This window comes from Pterocles gutturalis, unplaced genomic scaffold (genome assembly GCF_000699245.1).
Source record: "Pterocles gutturalis isolate BGI_N339 unplaced genomic scaffold, ASM69924v1 scaffold17714, whole genome shotgun sequence".
Taxonomy (NCBI): Eukaryota; Metazoa; Chordata; class Aves; order Pterocliformes; family Pteroclidae; genus Pterocles; species Pterocles gutturalis.
The window spans coordinates 21,126-38,059 of record NW_010136093.1 but is presented as its reverse complement, the minus strand read 5'-3'; the positions used below and the strand labels follow the sequence as shown (position 1 = coordinate 38,059).

General features: G+C 39.7%; 1 protein-coding gene across 1 annotated transcript in view; it reads right to left on the bottom strand.

Annotated features, from left to right (window-relative positions):
• FAM160A1 (family with sequence similarity 160, member A1) overlaps nt 1-16,934 on the bottom strand; it is a 34,083-nt gene that overhangs the window by 6,343 nt on the left and 10,806 nt on the right. The window contains exons 5-8 of the mRNA XM_010082184.1: nt 8,943-9,110; nt 5,319-5,398; nt 3,695-3,882; nt 2,127-3,167 (exon numbers count right to left, since the gene is read on the bottom strand). Coding sequence (XP_010080486.1) covers nt 2,127-3,167; nt 3,695-3,882; nt 5,319-5,398; nt 8,943-9,110 — 1,477 coding nt within the window. The remainder of the gene's footprint in view (nt 1-2,126; nt 3,168-3,694; nt 3,883-5,318; nt 5,399-8,942; nt 9,111-16,934) is intronic.

Below are 16,934 nucleotides of genomic sequence, written 5' to 3'. Positions count from 1 at the left end.
CTGGGTACCCAGTGGAGCAGCCCCAAAACCTTTTGTTGAGATACAGTTTCTCCTGTCCCAGCATAACCTACTGCTTCCCCTCTTGTGTTCACAGAGCTCCTGAGCACCACAGTGCAGTGGGAGCTCGACTGTATCAAGAGCGATTGCAGGAGAAGGAATTTATATATATATCACTGTTTCTCTCCTCGATTGCAGGAGAAGGAATTTATATATATATATCACTGTTTCTCTCCTGTAGGTCAGACTTCAAAGCTGAGTATGTAAAGCTGAAGCTAGTGCTTGGTACGAGTGCTGTACACCACTGCAAGAGAGGTTACCAAGATATATTAAAAAACTTCTCAGTGGTAGAGTGACTTTTTCCCCCAAGAAATTATTGGAATGAGAATGAGGAACTGAGCAGAGTTTGCAAGCCTTGTGAGAAACAGGGTAAACAGATAAGAGGTCAAAAACTTACTCCTTTCCTGACTGTGTGCATCTCTATGTGGCCACAAAGTCAAGCACTGATGGGGGGTGGGGGCAGGCAGGGAGCAGACTCTAAATTCCTCTTCCTAAACACTACGTTGTTTTTAACTCCAGGGAAAATAGAGATTATAGTGTTTAAGATTGGACACAGATACCAATAGGACATTTTCTCCAAGGATCTGTAGGCCTGAAGAGAGCATCTTTGCACTGCTGACACTTAACTGGGTGTGGGAACCTCTGTCTGGTTATTCGATTCTGCAGAGAGAAGCCCCATCCCATGACAGCATCCCAAAACAGTGAAAGCAGCCAAAAATCCTATCACACACATCTACAAAAATAATATAGCATTTCAAATTAAATAATTATTATATTTGAAAGATACTGCAATCTCAGCATTTCTGAGGTGTTCTGATGAGCAACCACTGAGATCAGCAAGATTTCTATTAAAGCCTAAGAGTACAACATGTTGTGGATGGGGAGCAAACAACAAAGCTTTTTGTAGGTTCTTTTTTCTTCTTTGTTTTGCTTGGTTGTGGATTTTTTTGTGGGCTTGGGAGGTGGGGCCAGTTGGTTTTGGTGTGGGTTTTCCAGAAAGGAACAAATGGAGGGAGGCACTAGATGTGAAGAGAGAGAGACAGGGACATTTTTGAGCTACATTTGACAGCAGATAATGGGAAACAGAAAGGTTTGCATGTGATTAGCTTCTGGTACAAGGAAATTGCCACCACAACAAAAATAGCAAATTGATTGAAAAACAAGCTGAATTTTTCAATTAAGAAACAGTGCCAGGCATGCTGGCCACAGCTGACCAGACAGGGCTGCATTTCAATGAACACAAATGAATGTTCTCCACCTCCTTCCAAATGAAGGAGAAGCCAACTTATAGAGACTTTGTTTTGGTTGAGGAAACATTATTATTTTTTATTATTTGCATTACTGTGGTATCTAGGAGATCTAATTAAAGATCAGGAGACCGCCCTGCAAGGAGCTGTACAAGTACAGATCAAAAGCCCAGCCTAACCTCTGCTAGCACTGTCATTCTGGAATGGCTGGGACAGTCTGTGGTGACCAAGCTTAAATTGCTGCCTGGCACAAGCCAGAGGAGCATACCAACGGCGAGGGCAGCCCTGACACTGGAGGAACAGGATGCCAGGGCACCGCATGGGGACAGGCACGTACAGACATGGCACCAGTGCTGCCACCTCGTGCTAAAATGTGAAATCGCACAGAAGAAAAATGACAACGTGGTACCACATCCATAGCATCAGAGATGAAAGCCACCAGAAAAACAATTAGAACACTTACTCTAATCCCCTTTCGACTGCAGAAGCTTTCTCTAGAATGATGGAGCTCTCACATGCAAACAACATAACCCCTGCTCAAGATTTTAAACAATTACAAAAAAAAAAAAACCCAGCAGCCAAAAAAACCTCCTGAGCAACCACCATTTGCTGTCACCACATTGACTGCTCTGCTCTGCTTTCCTGTTGGATCTCTCACTCCTTGGACTGGTCTCAGCTATTTGGGCTATACCCTCTTTAGTGCCAGGACTGATCCTTGCTCTATGCTTGTGCTGTGTGCCACACAGTGTGATCTAATTTTGCCACCTTTAATCACCATGCCTTCCCGTATTTGTTATATACATCATTAACAGGACATTCCACCTGTAAATGGAGCAGTCTGGCTCCTCGCAGTGTGCTTGGGAGAGATGTCCTCCTTTGGTCCAAAGGGCGATGACAAGGTCTCTGCAGAAGGGGTGTCTGCTGAGAAATTCTCAAAGTCCTCCTCCTCTTCTGCAGGAGAGACAGGGTCAGGAGTATCCAAATTCTGCTCCTCCAAGCTTGCACTGTTTGGATCCAGTTCCTTAATAATTTTGTCGTACTGTGCAATGAAATCCTCGCCATCTGTGCTCAGCAGTCTTACAGTTGAGTTACGATCTGCCTCCTGAGGAGAAAGCTTCAACTCCAAGTCTGGCTGCGGATCAGTCTCAGTCATTTTCTGGTTTATTTGTTCTTTTATTACACCTTGAGTCAAGCTTGAATTTCTCTTACTGAGCTCATCCAAGTCCATTTCCAGTTGTCTCTTTGCAAGAGGCCCATTGACTACAGTTTGGCTTTGGACCTCATGTTCTCTGGCTACATTTGAAGTTTTCTCCTTGGAGTTGTCATCATCTTGAGTATCCTTCTGGGCACACAACCGGTAAACCATAACATCATCCTGAAAGTCTGATTCCTCTATGTAAGATCCTTTGATGAGCATGATGGCACTTTTTTTCATTTCTTGAATATGTTTTGGTGGCTCTGCAGGTGGCTGCATCTCTGTGCTTCCCAGATCATCATACGGTTGTGGTGAGCTGGCATCAGAACCAGGAGAAATCCCTGTGTCATAGCTATCATCCCATTCTAGCTCCAGCTGCATCTTCTCACCAAATGGAGTCATTTGAGTGGAGCTACATGTGCTAGGTGTCCTTTGCTGGAGCCGAAACATGGGGTGTTCCACATCTGTACTATTCTCCTCAGCAAGTGTTTGGATGAAGGTGTCTGGATCAGGGTTTACTCCATCATACAAGGCAGACCAAACCTTACAATCTTTCAGACACTGGAGGATGGCTTCTTGAGCTTCCCCCAAGTACTGTAAGTAGCTGATGTCCACAGCTCTTCCATATTCAACAATGCAATTAGATTCAGAAGAGAGTCTACCAGAATCTGAAAGTAAAGAATTTAACTCATACTAATAAATACTCATACTCATACTAATGAAACAACCCATAAGCTCTTTAGCAAGGCAGCCACTAAGACACTGCAGGCAGTCTTTAGTCCCAACCATCCAATAAGGAGGGAAGAACAAAGCTTGCTCATACAAGACACTTGCTTATAAGCATACATGACTTGTTGCTATTACCCAGACAGAGCTGTAACTCAAGATTTCCAAAAGACCAGCCCACCTTCAAACCTTAAAACAACAGTGACCACTCCAAAGCAGCAAGGGTTGCAGTCATGTATCTGTACATTACTTTAATGAATGAATATTCAACTTGCAAGGCTGTTAAAAGAACATTTCAATAGACCTGGACACAGGGAAGGAATTAAATAAGCTTTCCAGTCCAGGTTTGCCCAGTTTATTGTTGCCCCACCAAATTTCCCCTCCCTCCCATCCTTCCCCACCACCTCCCATGAGCTGCTACCAAATCAAACTCAGTTCATGATCCAGTCTTCCCCCAAGCACCAATTACCTTTAGTTTGTGCTGCTTTTGTCCATAGAATATAATCTTTTCCTTGGCTTTCAAGTGTCAAGGTGATCCCAGTAGAGCAGCAGACTGGTGTCAGAGCAAGCAGTCTTGCAGCAGACACAGAATAACAGTCTCTCTCTTTCACAGCCCGCCGCTGGCTCAACATCATGTGGTTACATGGGATCAGATACCTGGAACAGCACCATCTAGCATTACTTCATCATCGTTTCATGTCAGAGAAAGCAACATACAAAATTCCCTTCCTACCTTCCTGCCCTCCTGAAATTAAAAGAAACAGTAATAATAATCTTGACAGTGATCCATATTCTAAACCACTGAAGAGCAAGAAACTCTGACTCTTTATATCGTGAAGCTACAGTTTGATGAGGAACTGTCAAGACGAGTAGAGATAGGACATCAGTTGCATCAGAACAGGGAAGTGAACAATCCTTTGCATGTCAGAGCAAACTTGTTGTAAGAAGGGATGGAGGAAGTGTGGGATGGGCAGATGTCAAAGGCCAGCAGGGTCTATGAATAAGTTCTGTCTCAGAATCTTTAATTTATTTGTTTTCTTGGGAAATCCAGAGAGAGACGGTTTAGATGTAACAGGCAAGCAGCCAGCAAAAAGGAGGGAAGGGTCATCAAGGTGTTTTACTGCACTAGATCAAGACTGAGCTCTCAGGTGGAGAAGAGAATAAGCTGTGGGGAGCACAAGGAATAGATGAAGCACAGTCTCCTTTAAAGCGCTTCTGTTCAACTTTTTAAGAGCACTTTATTAAGAGCCTCAGTGCTAACTGGACTGGTGTTTTGCCATTTAAAATGCAAACAAATTGTAAAGGATTCCCTAAATAAACAAAAAGAAGATTAAATACAGCACTCTACTGCTGCTAGGGTGGCAACATGCTTGAGTTAGCAGAGGTCCTAACATCATTCCCAGGCACAACACCCAGAGCTACAGGGAATTTCTCTTTAATGCCTGTGGGTGGAGGGACAGACAGTATCTGAAACATTCATGGGATCTACGGTGCTAAAAGCCCAATTTAGTTACACTAATTTTTCCAAATAAATAATCAATTCTTATCTAATACACACACCACAATTATAAGTATTCTGAAGCAACACATAAAACCATCAGTTAAAGGCAAAAATAAACAATGCATTTAGTACATTACATAACAATCTACCTACAACAGTTCAGCAACGTATTCTTGGTGAGAGGGGAATGAAAGAGGTGGAAAAAAACAAGAAAGAAGGTGGAAGCTGCAAAAAGGTATATAGCTCTGTATCACAGTGTATAATACACTAGAGAAAACATGCAGGAGAGAAGAATGATACATTTAGAAACAGGGAATAAGCAGTTTGGAGGTGATAAATATATCCTTAGCTTCTCTTCTCTCACTTTTATAGAAATAAATCACATGAAAAATCTCTTGCTCCTGAAGATCGCAGGACGTAAATCACACTTCTTCAGGTCTGGTAGACTTTTGTCAGGATCATAAATATTCTTATCTCTGTAGTTGTATGGATTTCTGCTCTCTTGGAGAGCTCTCCTCCAGCTTTGCATCCAAAGGCAGAGACTGTATGCCCCAGAATTAGGACAGAATGGAAAAAGGAGTTCAGGCTTTACCTTAAAACTAGCTGTAACATCACATCTTCACAGTGCAAACCAATGAGCGTTCTGAACAATGCCAAGGAGACCACACAGAGCTGGAAAATGACAAATGCCATCAGTTTTTCATCTGGAAATTCTACCTTTCCAATCTTTCCTACTTACTACATTACAAAATGGCTCTGCCAGAACATCGTGCTTTATAAAACACAGATAGTATGATATTTCATTTTCTCAGCACCCTTTGGGATTTTTTTAAAAGATGTCTAGAGCTATACACACAACATGTTACATTTTAACAAAATATAATCCAGAATTTTCCTTCAAATAAGCTACTAAAAAGAGCAGTAATTTACCAATATCTTTAATATTATTAAAATTTATTAATTTAATTCAACTCAGCATGAAGTGAACCCTGTAACTTTCAAGATAGTGTGTTAGTTTTTACCTCCGACATAGAATTTGAAACAACTAAAGGTCTCTTCTGAGAGAAAAGTTATAAACCACCTCAAGTTCCTGTTGCTTTACGTATAAGGAATGATTAGTGTTCTACACATTAAGAAGCTGAATGCTTCTATACATATATCTTAATGTACTGACATAGACCAGCACTAAACAAGCCATTTGTATCAGAATCTACTCCATATGGAGTATTCACAGTCCCTCCACTACAGGTCACTTGAACAGCTGGGAACCACAGCGAGGCATGAAGATCCTTTCTGTGAGACCAGCAGAAAGGAAATAAAAATAGGATTCCTCATTGGAATTGCACACTTGCCTTTTTGGCAAAGGTCTGATCAAATATACCCAAAACTCGGTACTTCAGTAGTCACACTCAGCAGAGACAAAAATCATACCCATTCTGTGACAGGCATCCTTCTTTCACACTGGCTTTTGAGCAGACTGGAAACATGGACTTCTACAGGCTTTTTTGGTCACTAATGAGACATACAATACCTTGAAAGCTATCATACAGAACATTTCTACCTGCCAGATGCTCGCTAGACCACACAGTTACGTTCAACATGGTAGAAGCATGAGCCGTAAGCTTTCACTGACCACAGCACCATCATCTCCCTGCCTTTTAATGCATATTTTCTTGGGCACATTCTCCTGAACTGCTCTCTACTAGAAACAGTATCTCACAGCCGGCTTAGACTCCAGGACAAGGCTGACTCGTGTGAGAATTATTTAGCATAAGTAGCCTCTCCCTATACTAATTAGGTAAACTCAAATAATTCATAGCAGCAGTAACAGTAGGTAGCAGAAGAAATGGATTATGACAAAATAAGGAAAAAGCTACAGATATTTCTCTACTTCATTTTTTCAGTTACTGAACATCCTTTATAACTCATTCAGGATTAATCAATCCAGCATCCTGCCTGCACAAGGCTTCTCCTCCACACAATGGACTTTCCTCCTCTTCTCTGCAGTCACTTCCCCAACTCCCACTGTTAAAATGCTCTGTTCTAGCTCTGCAGCTGCACATTGCTGTGTTCTTCTCTCCAGCCCATGCTTTCTCAAGAATGTCAACTTAAAGACTCTTTGTTTCACCATTTCCAGGTCTCTTTCAGATGAATGACTCAGCTCCCCTACAGTGTGACTGGCTACCCATGGTGACCAAGACCCGAGGAACGCATATGTTTCTTGAAACATGTATATACATAGATGTATTTTCCCTTACTTGGTAGCTATATCTGTGGAACTGTTAAACAGCAAAGTTTAAGTGACCCTCACTTGATAGCCTCTAAAAAGCACAAGTTTCTTTGATTGCCTTCCCTACTTTACTCATTGAACTAACACTCAGAGAAGAAAAAGAGAAAGGGAAAAAGCAGAGAGAAGAGAACCAGGGAACGCTCATGAGCTGGCTTGCAGTGAAGCAAAGTGAAGCTCAAAGTTGTTGCTCTGCCACCACTGTCCACTGCTTGTACCAGGAGCCAACAGGAAGGTGCTAGTTAGTCCAAGAGCTCGTCTACAGAAAAAGACGGAGAAAGTGAAATGGAAAGAGAAGAAGAAATAACCAGAACTGGGATTCTTAATAGGAACAGGAGTTGAAGAGCTTCACAACAAGCTTTTGGAATAAGCCAGATCCTTGTGTGAAAGGCGTGTTTTAGGCTGGGGACAGGGGGAAACTCTAACCTTCTTTGTGAAATTTACTGAGAGCCAAGTCTAACTTTTCTTCATAATGTGAAAGTTCAAAAAAACCTGCTACTACCTTAAATTTTCCTGTATTTAAGAAATTTCAGTTTATAGGGAAACATTTCTCATTTGTCTTTGTAACCATATTGCAAATCAGGAATCATCTGAATAAGTAAAGCTAGTCTATTTTTGTATTTTGTAAAAATAAAACAAGGAATATATGCTCAGGAGACAAAGAGGATAGTATTTTTACAAGTCCTTTTGACCACTTGCCTGTACATAAGTTTATCCCTGTGAATTATGAATAAGTATTTTCGTCAATAATAAGGTATGCAGCTTTTGTGCTACGGAAACGCAGAAGGCTGCAGTTCTGGCTTTTTCACTTGGGCAAGCTATACTGCAGAAAAACTAATTTAGCATCACAGAACCATTTTGGCCGAGATCCTGAGTTGCTCAGGGCTGCAGAATTCTTTGCAATTCCCATCTCATTTGCCTATGGAACAGTAATTAATTATTAGCAGAGACAACAGCATTTGCATTTTTGTTGACAGAAGCTGTTTCAGTTTTCAGAGTTAATCCATCTTAGAGATGCAGTAACAGCAGCATATACCTGTATTTGGATGCACTCACATTTCAAAACAAATTTCAGATGAAGCTACTTTCCAAATACACAAATTTGTGCACTAAAACCATATTCTTTATTTCATCTACGAAGCTGCGCATCACACAAGATTCAGGCAAGACTGCCAGCCAAGCGCGGCTCAGAAGGGTAGCCCAGTGCAACAAGTAGTCATTTTCTCTGCCAGAAGATCCCACTGTCAGCAAAGGTAGCTCTGCTATCTCTGTTAGCTGGCTCCACAGACACTGTGGTGCATTGTGCCTAGGCTGAGAAGGGGCTCACTGAAAATTTGAGATAAATCTCACTACACCAGGGAGTGAAGGCAAAGAAAAAGCAGCAGCAATCTGATCACTTGAGCAAGAAAGGGCCTTCTTTGAATCAAAGAAGAACGCAGGCAACATCACAGTTAAGCAAACATGCTACAACAATACAGATTTGATTCCTAAGGAGTATATTGACAATACTGCAGTTCGCAACTTGGATCAATTTGGTGACATCCTTATAGGGCTCCCATCATGTCCCACAAGGACTATTTGAAAATTTGTCGCTTGGCGAAACTCCAAAGATCACAAGTGCTCCTCACCACAAGTATATTTATAAGACCCAAGGCAATTTATCTATGGCAGTGCTAATTCAGCAGTATCCAGAATAAAAACACTTCCAAATTTACCTTTAATCTTCTAACAGAAACCAGACTTCCAGAAGCCCTCATCTCCCTCTATCCCATACACACACACACAGAGGGTGTGGAGAAATCCCACATTTGGGTGGGGGGAGAAAAACTCCTAGTTAAACAGATACCTACTGAATATAGGGAATCTCCCATGTAAATATTTAACCTACATCCACGCTGAGTACCTGAACTTCCTTCCTGCTTGTCTTACCCGGAATGGCGTGTTGATTCGGCTGTTGAGTGTATCTAGGATATGCACATTCTCATGTTGGTGCAGCAAAATAAAACGGAGGAAAATCTTGAGGAGGGCTGGCTCTGAAACACTGCGCAAAAAGAGATCCAGGTATGCAGTCGTAGTCATCACTTCTTCCACAGTCACCTACAAGCAAAAATAACGTAAATACAAACACAGTGCACACTCGAATATCCACCCATCGTCTGCAACTGTATGCCTGGCAAACACTCTAAGCCCTCCATACATAACACTGCCAAAAAAGCATTGAGGCCTTTGCTTTTAAATTTGCAAAGAGCACACGAGAATGACTCGCAAGCATTTTGAACCCATTTCTTATGTCTTGCTTTCTCAGGAAGAAAACCACTTCCCCCAAACTGACATCCCAAATCTCACACATACTGACATAGAAAGAGCCAAATCAGGCTAGAAGCTCCCCACCACAGTTCCGCCCATGTCAGCTCTTTCGCATCACACTTCTGTCATCCTTCAGAAGCATTTTCAGATGCTGTGAATACCTGCATCTACCACTTTATTAAAAATAAATGACAGAGCACAATCAAAGCACAGTACAGACTCACGGTTCTAGACCTTTAAAGAAAAAAAAAATCTCGCAAAGCACAGTACAGACTCACGGTTCTAGAGCTTTAAAGAAAAAAATCTCAAATCCTGTCCAGAATTTTGCCACAATTTTCTTTCTTTTTATTTTCCCACAGCACAATTCCTTGTCTTACTCAGTTTTTAAAAGGAGTATATATATACATACATACACAAACCAAACCCCAAAATCTTTGCTACTGACTATTTGTAGACCAAAATACAATTCAAATATCCATGTTACATGTACATACCATAACCCACACTGCTCTGCTTATGGCAATCCTTTGGAGCTTATCTAGTCACAATATGCACTGGCAATGCACTGGCAAAGGACAGAAAATTCCAAAGGCCACCTCTGCACCATGCACTGCTCTAGCAAAGTCAGCTTTTTAAAAATAAGTTACCCAGGAATCTAATAAGCTTAAGCGCACAAAGATAAGCCCTTAAATACAAGAATCTGCCTATATGAAAGGAAGTATTAAACATCTTTTGTTTACCAAACTTAGCTGGATAAATGAAAAGACTGATTTTATTAAAAAAAAAAAATGAATCAAAGCTGTCACTTCAGAGCTAAGAGGATTTAGAAAATACTCAGAAGGGCAGCATTTACGTAACATGCTGTAAATATTAAAACCCCTGTTCCATTATGCTGCCTGTTAGCCACGTACACAGTAATGTCATGCTGCAAACGTTCTCTTTAAAGCATTTAAGATCACAAGCTGCTTCTGGCTGGTTACACAGAACATAGGAATGCTGTATGCAGCCTGCAGACTTTATGGAGAGGGGGCAGTGACAAGGAGAGCAGAGAGAAGCTCTAAAGCTAAGATCATTGATTCATGCCCTTTCTGAGGCTTTATTCTAATACTCAGCTCCACCATCCTTAGTCCAGTGGGTTACTAGCTCACTTTGGCATTAGAAACAAAGCACCAGTGAAGTAGCAACTGTCCAATTTTTCACCAGGATGGGATATAAGTTCACTTTCTTGGTTTATTGCAGTAAGGTTGGTCAAAATCAATGAGTAAAATTTAACAGTGAAAGGAAAGGTGTACTTTCACAGGATCTGTGAACTTCGTAAGGCTAAGTAAGCAACAGCTAGGCATATTCTCTAGATCTGTAGTTGTATGTTCAGTGCTACCAAAACCAGAAGTTAGAATACAGTTCTTTCACAAAACAGTATCTATTAGCATATACTCCAACTCAGAATACTGTTTATTAGTTCATTCCTCCTCCTTCCCCCACAAGCTTCAAGTGAAAAATAAATAAATGAAGTTACTAGGTTAAGCACCCCAAAGCTACAAATTGCCAGGATTAGCATGTGGCTACAGCCCTAACTCAAATTCTGCATTACTGTAAATATGAGAAAACAAATGTACACATAGCACACACTTTTCCATACTCCTGCCACATTTCAACCACCAGGGTTGTGAAACCAAGGAAATTGTTTCTGGTTGGAGCAGAGATTTTTTTTTTTTTTCCCAATAGCCAGAAGGTGTGGGGACTTGTGGGGGTAAGAAAGAATGGCTTTCTAATGAACACTGTTGACTCTTGCCCTGAGAACTGGATTTTTTTGTTTTGTTGTGGTTTTGGTTTTGTTTTTTGTTTTTTTTTTTAATAGCAGCAAACTGTAAAAAGCAAAGCCCAAGAAATCCATCAAGTGACATCATTATGACAGCATACAGTTCATTGAAGAGTTTAAGCCCTCTGCCAAGAAAAGGCCAGACAGAAGCAATACATCGTTATGCCTCTGTGTCACTTCTCCTTCATCCTTTATGGGGAAAAGGAAGCACGTTCTTGGCCTGTGGGTTTCACAGATGTTCGCTGACAGCAGAGGAATGGGCCTCTGTGTGTGTGTAAAATACTGAAGCTGTAAATGAAAGCAAGAAAAGCCAGCAGATTCACAGGGGCAGTGACCTTTTTCTGAAACGGATGGACAACTCATCCTACATTTGTATCAGTGAGAGAAACCCATATGCTTTTCAGAGTGCGTATCATGAATGAAACAAAGAGCAGAGGAAAGCCAGCTAGAGACTACTTTAGAAAAGAAATGTTCAATTCTGAGAGCGTGTTCAGTGCTCCTAACAGCTTGGGGGCCAGACAAAAAAAAGAAATCCTGTTTACCATAGCCAACACTTCACTGATACCACTGAACAGAGCTAAAAGCACCAACCAATGATTAATGAAGCCCAAATATTTCACAAAGGAGTTACTTACAACCTTGTTAAATCTTAATTGTTTGAATTGAGGTTTTCTGTGCAGGCTGCTACATTACACTTAATTTTTTAGTTCTTCTTAGGAATGAAATTGCTGAATCTGCTTAACCATTTTCTGAGAAAGAGGGAAGAAGACTAAGCTTGGTCAGGATTTAAATGGATTTGTAAGAAACTTTTTTCATTTTTCAGTGAAAACACACTGCCTTATCCACAGCACTACTTCATACTTTTGCAATAAATGAAGCTAGGATCTATTTTGCAGCTCGCTGTGCAACACTCAAAGCAGGCAAGTTAATGCTGTACAAACTATTTTAGTGCTACCGCGTTCTAGAAGTTCCAGTGCTCTCTCAGTATGCCTTTGTGCACAACTTGTCCATACAAACCAGCACAGAGACCATCCTTTTGCTTCCTCACAAGAGCAAATCAAACAAAAATACTGCTGTTCGGCATTTGAAAGGAAAACCACATACGCAGCTTATGAAAAAGATCAATTAACCTGGCAAGCAGACATCTGTGCTTTTACAATTATATTTTATTTTGCTACCTTGCATTCTGGGTTTGCTTCTCGCTTTTACCATATCTGACAGTAAGTGTAACTTCTGAAGATTTGAGGCACCTAGAGAAGTATTCAAAAAGGCTAATTTTAGCTCCATGACGCTAATTTTCCTTTTACTCAATAGGATACTTTAGCCTGCTCTGAAGGAGTCTTTTGAGAACTCACTTTTTTTTTTTTTTTTTTTTTTGCAATTAACTAGAGAAGGATGTTGGAGAAATGAATCACACTAGGCAAAATCCAGCCTTGGCAAAAACCCTTTTAAGTCTGTAAACCTTTCCTACAGATCGCATTATACATAATACATTGAGTGTTGAAAGTGAGACCCGTTCAATTTATGCAGTTATTATTGAAGATCTGTTTTCTAAGACACCAAAGCCACACTATTAAGCTTCATGCACACTACCTGCTGGTTGTCTCTCTTTAAACTAATGTCTCATGAGACAGATTTAGGGAAAGGAGGGAAATCCTTTCTAATAAATGCAAATCAGTAACTAGGTAAACAACAAAAGAACAAATGCTCCTAGAAAACAAAACATTGACTACCCATGTCAAAGCATGTCCACTACAGCCAAATCCCGAGGCAGCTTACAAAACCTTTGTATCGTTGTAAACATTGATTACAGTATCATTTGTCCAAGAAAGCTTTTAGCTAGCCCTCAGAATTGAACACCTTTGAAAGGATGATAGAAAACAGCCAAAACTTCCACAAATCTGGTATTTAATTTGAAAATTCTTCACCTCTGATAATTCAAGTACCACGAAAAATACCGTAACAAAGGGAACTAAATAAAATTAAGACATGTTAGTTTTCTAGAAAAGCCCTTTGTTAAGTAAGTTCAAGCTATGTTTTTGATAAACATATTTTAGCAATATTACAATTCACCACTGCCACAACAGCAAAAATAAAAACCCATCAGCAGGATCCCTTGCATTAGATCCCTTCAACTAATGCTAAAGACCCGGGATGTCTCTGCTCCTACGATAAAACTGTAGCCCTGAAAATTAAAAACAAGAAAAATCCATATCCATTGCATTAATCAGACCAGTATTCTACAATTTCTATTTTTATTATCCACAGTTGTAACAACTAAAAGTTGTTGCAATTTTTTTAATATACATGTAAATTTAAAGTGTCTGTCTGAAGATACCATTTAAAAAATCTCATCCACATGTTTTAATATGTAATAATCAGTTGTTACAGATATTTTTCAAAATGTAATCTGTTGCAAAAGTGACTACCTGATAGTCTTCATAGCCAGACAGATATTTGATTAGAGATTATTGAAAACAGAAAGCCACTTTTAGCCTTGTAATACCCTTCTCTAATTATGTAATAATTTTTAGCAAACCTTTTCTCGCCTCCCCTGATGACTGATTAGGTAGTGAGGCAGAACACTGCAGAGAGATCCAGCTTTTACAAGTCACTGTGCCAAGTAATAGCGAAGAGCCAGAAATTACTGTCATTGCAAGTTCAGTTTAATATATTACACTGACTGTGTTAGACCAATTGCACTGATTCTTTATTACTGGCTATTTTTCCCTGGGATCCACACAATATATTTTCTAATTTACAGCTTCATGCCCTCTTACAGGGATATGGCTATCATGATTCCTCCTTTCCTGCACATTTCCCTTCCTTACAAGGATTTCATATTGCCTATAAAGAGACCATGAACATTCTTATTAGAACTTATCCTCCAGATCCATGAGCAGTTGAAACCTGAATAAGCCCACCTCACTGATAAAAAACTCCAACCATTCCCACTTTCTTCTCCTTTCTCTTCATTTTCAGCTTCTTGCCCCCTGCTTATACCAGCACAAGGGTTCATGCTTCACTTCACTGCACAGTGAATTCACTCAGGGAATTGATTCAGGTTAAAACTATCCAGGAAATAAAGGTGAGTTTTAACCTCAATCAGTTTCCCATAGGAACAGTTGTCCTGGCAAACGAGAGGGGGGACATGCAGGATCAGGGACAGAGGAACTTCGCACACTGGGGGGGAACCAGAAAACCAGAACTGCTTCAACTTCCCTCAGCTTATTTATGAACTGCTTCAGTTTAAACTAGGTTGAAATTCAACTCAACTGCAGTGTTTGATGCAAAAAGTGAAAGGCACCTTCAAGACATCTCGACTCCAGGGCCAGCGAAACTAAGTTTTGTAGCTATTGATGGGCTTCTCCAAGGCATGAGACTATTCCAAGTTCTCCAGTATTACTAAACGGGAACTGACAGTCTTGTAGTATGTCTAAAAAGATGCTCCTTCTGATCTGTACTGTATAATTTACAGGTCATTTCCCCCTAGCTGAGTTGTGTAATCATCGAGCAAGTACTATTGAATTATCACAGCAGCATACCGCGTTAGAGGTTTTCGTTTAGATGGGTTAGTGTGCAATAGACGTGAGGTCCATTTGACAGAGGTTATTTGACAGGACTATGCCAGCGCTTCCGCAAAACAGTTCTGTTCACTAGGCCAACAGCAACATTTTACACTAAAAAGCTGGTACAATTTTCCATTATTCAGATTAAAACAAGCCTTCCAAGTAGAGAAGTAATTATATCATAGTTAGCAATTAAATGCCATGTAGTAAAGCAGTAAATGCTAAAGCATTAAAAATTTCCTTTTATCATATAATTTGTCAAATTTTTAGCACTATCTTCAATAAATTGAAATAACACAAACTACATAAACATTCAAGATGTTTCGAATAGCTATCTTTGACACCCAAATTCTCTGAATGCCAAATTAAATCATATGCATTTACAGTAAAGAGATGTATATAACCAGAGTTGTATCTAAAATAGCATAATATTGATATATACCATGGTGTGGTTCCTAATTATCTAGCACATGGTTTTGACTGCCAAGTATCTACATATTAAAGACCTTCTGAAAAGGATTTCACTCAGATTTCTACAATAGTGCTGCTACCACCTAAAATAATAAGGTAAATAAGCAGTTTCAACTACCAAATACATAAAGGCAATACGGCCTCTAGCAGAGCCAGTAAAACATTATTCTGGATTCACTCTGGGATTTCAATTAGGTTTTAAATTAAGAGAAAATTAGTCTTATTTGATTACTTTGACCCTTCTACAATTTGGCCTTATATTTTTTTGATAAAGCTCCAAAATACTAGTTTTGAAAGTGAAGCAAGAAATAGCTAATGAAATATGTCACAGAAATTTAATGGCATGGCCCTGTGCCTGAGCTGAAATATACTTTCTTACAAGTATTTTTTTCCTAAGTACCAAAAGCTAGGGAAGAATGTACAGAAATGAATAATTTCAGGTTGTAACTGACATGCCATCAAAAATACCAGTCTTAAATTAAGAACAGATTCTTAATTTATATCTGCCAGATAGTCTTAATTTTCTTAAATCCCAGACACTTACACCAGAAAGAATAAAAGATGGCTTGGACAAAAATTTACATCACGGATTGTTACTACAAAAAAAAAAAAAAAAAAAAAAAATCCCTACCCAATTAACCTTTTCTTTAGCTCTGTATCTTTAGATTAAATATTTTATTCCTTCTGGTTTTAACTGAATTGGTACAGAAATAAGGAATTTGTGACCTTGCATAGAGACAAACCCCCCTGAACAATGTCATGGAATCACTTTTTTCAACGTCTCAAGAAACTCAGATGTCAGAAATAAGGGAGGTAACTCGTTTGTAAAAAATACAATAAAATCCAGCCAACCAAAGGACAAGACAGTGCTATCCAGTGCAGCCAGTGAATGCATATCCCTAGCTCCGTAATACAAATCTGGGCTCTGTCCACCCATTCAGCAATGTGCAGCCTCTGAGATACAAAGATATTTGCCAATCACTCATCGCACGTGTAGATGGGATAACCCACGCAGAGTAACAAGACTGGTACAGTCCAGGTATAAATTAGGCTCCAAGAACATGCTATGTTTAGGGTACTCATCTTTGAGAAATGAAGTTAGGGAGTGATAAACTTGAAAATGTTTGGGTTATTTAAGCCCATTGCAGGTAATCTGCTACATAAATAACCTTCCCAGAGATCACTGTGAAAAACAGGTTATTTCAGGCTAGCTAGCTAGCCCAGTCAATTTGAAACTTCCTGGAAAACTGGAAGAAAACAGAACTAGCAAATTCTTTTTTCAACTCCATACTACCTTCCTGAGATAAAACCATAAAAATCACACCAAGCAAAATATGTTGGTCTCCCCATCCCCTTTTTCATAGAAACACATCTCTGTCCTCAACACTCTCGTACTGTTTCATTCACACAGTGAACTGTGTACATAGTAAGTATGTATAGGGAGACAATCTGCAAAAAATTTAAAAAAGGTAGAGCTTACTAACATAGTTCCGTAAATGTTACAGACATTTCAAGATCATGCATATACATATGTCAAAGCTTTGGACCACATACTGAAAGTCTGATCTACTTTCACTGAAATTCTGATGCTCATTTTACCAAAAGTCTTGTTTGATAGTCTGATGTTTTAAGTTGGGAGAAGAGAATGAAGTCAAGGAAAGGAGACAGAAGGTCTGCATGGATGAACTAGGAGCTCCTAACAAAACTGAAATGTGAAAAGGAAGAGATGGAAGCAGGGATATTCCCAGGAGGAAT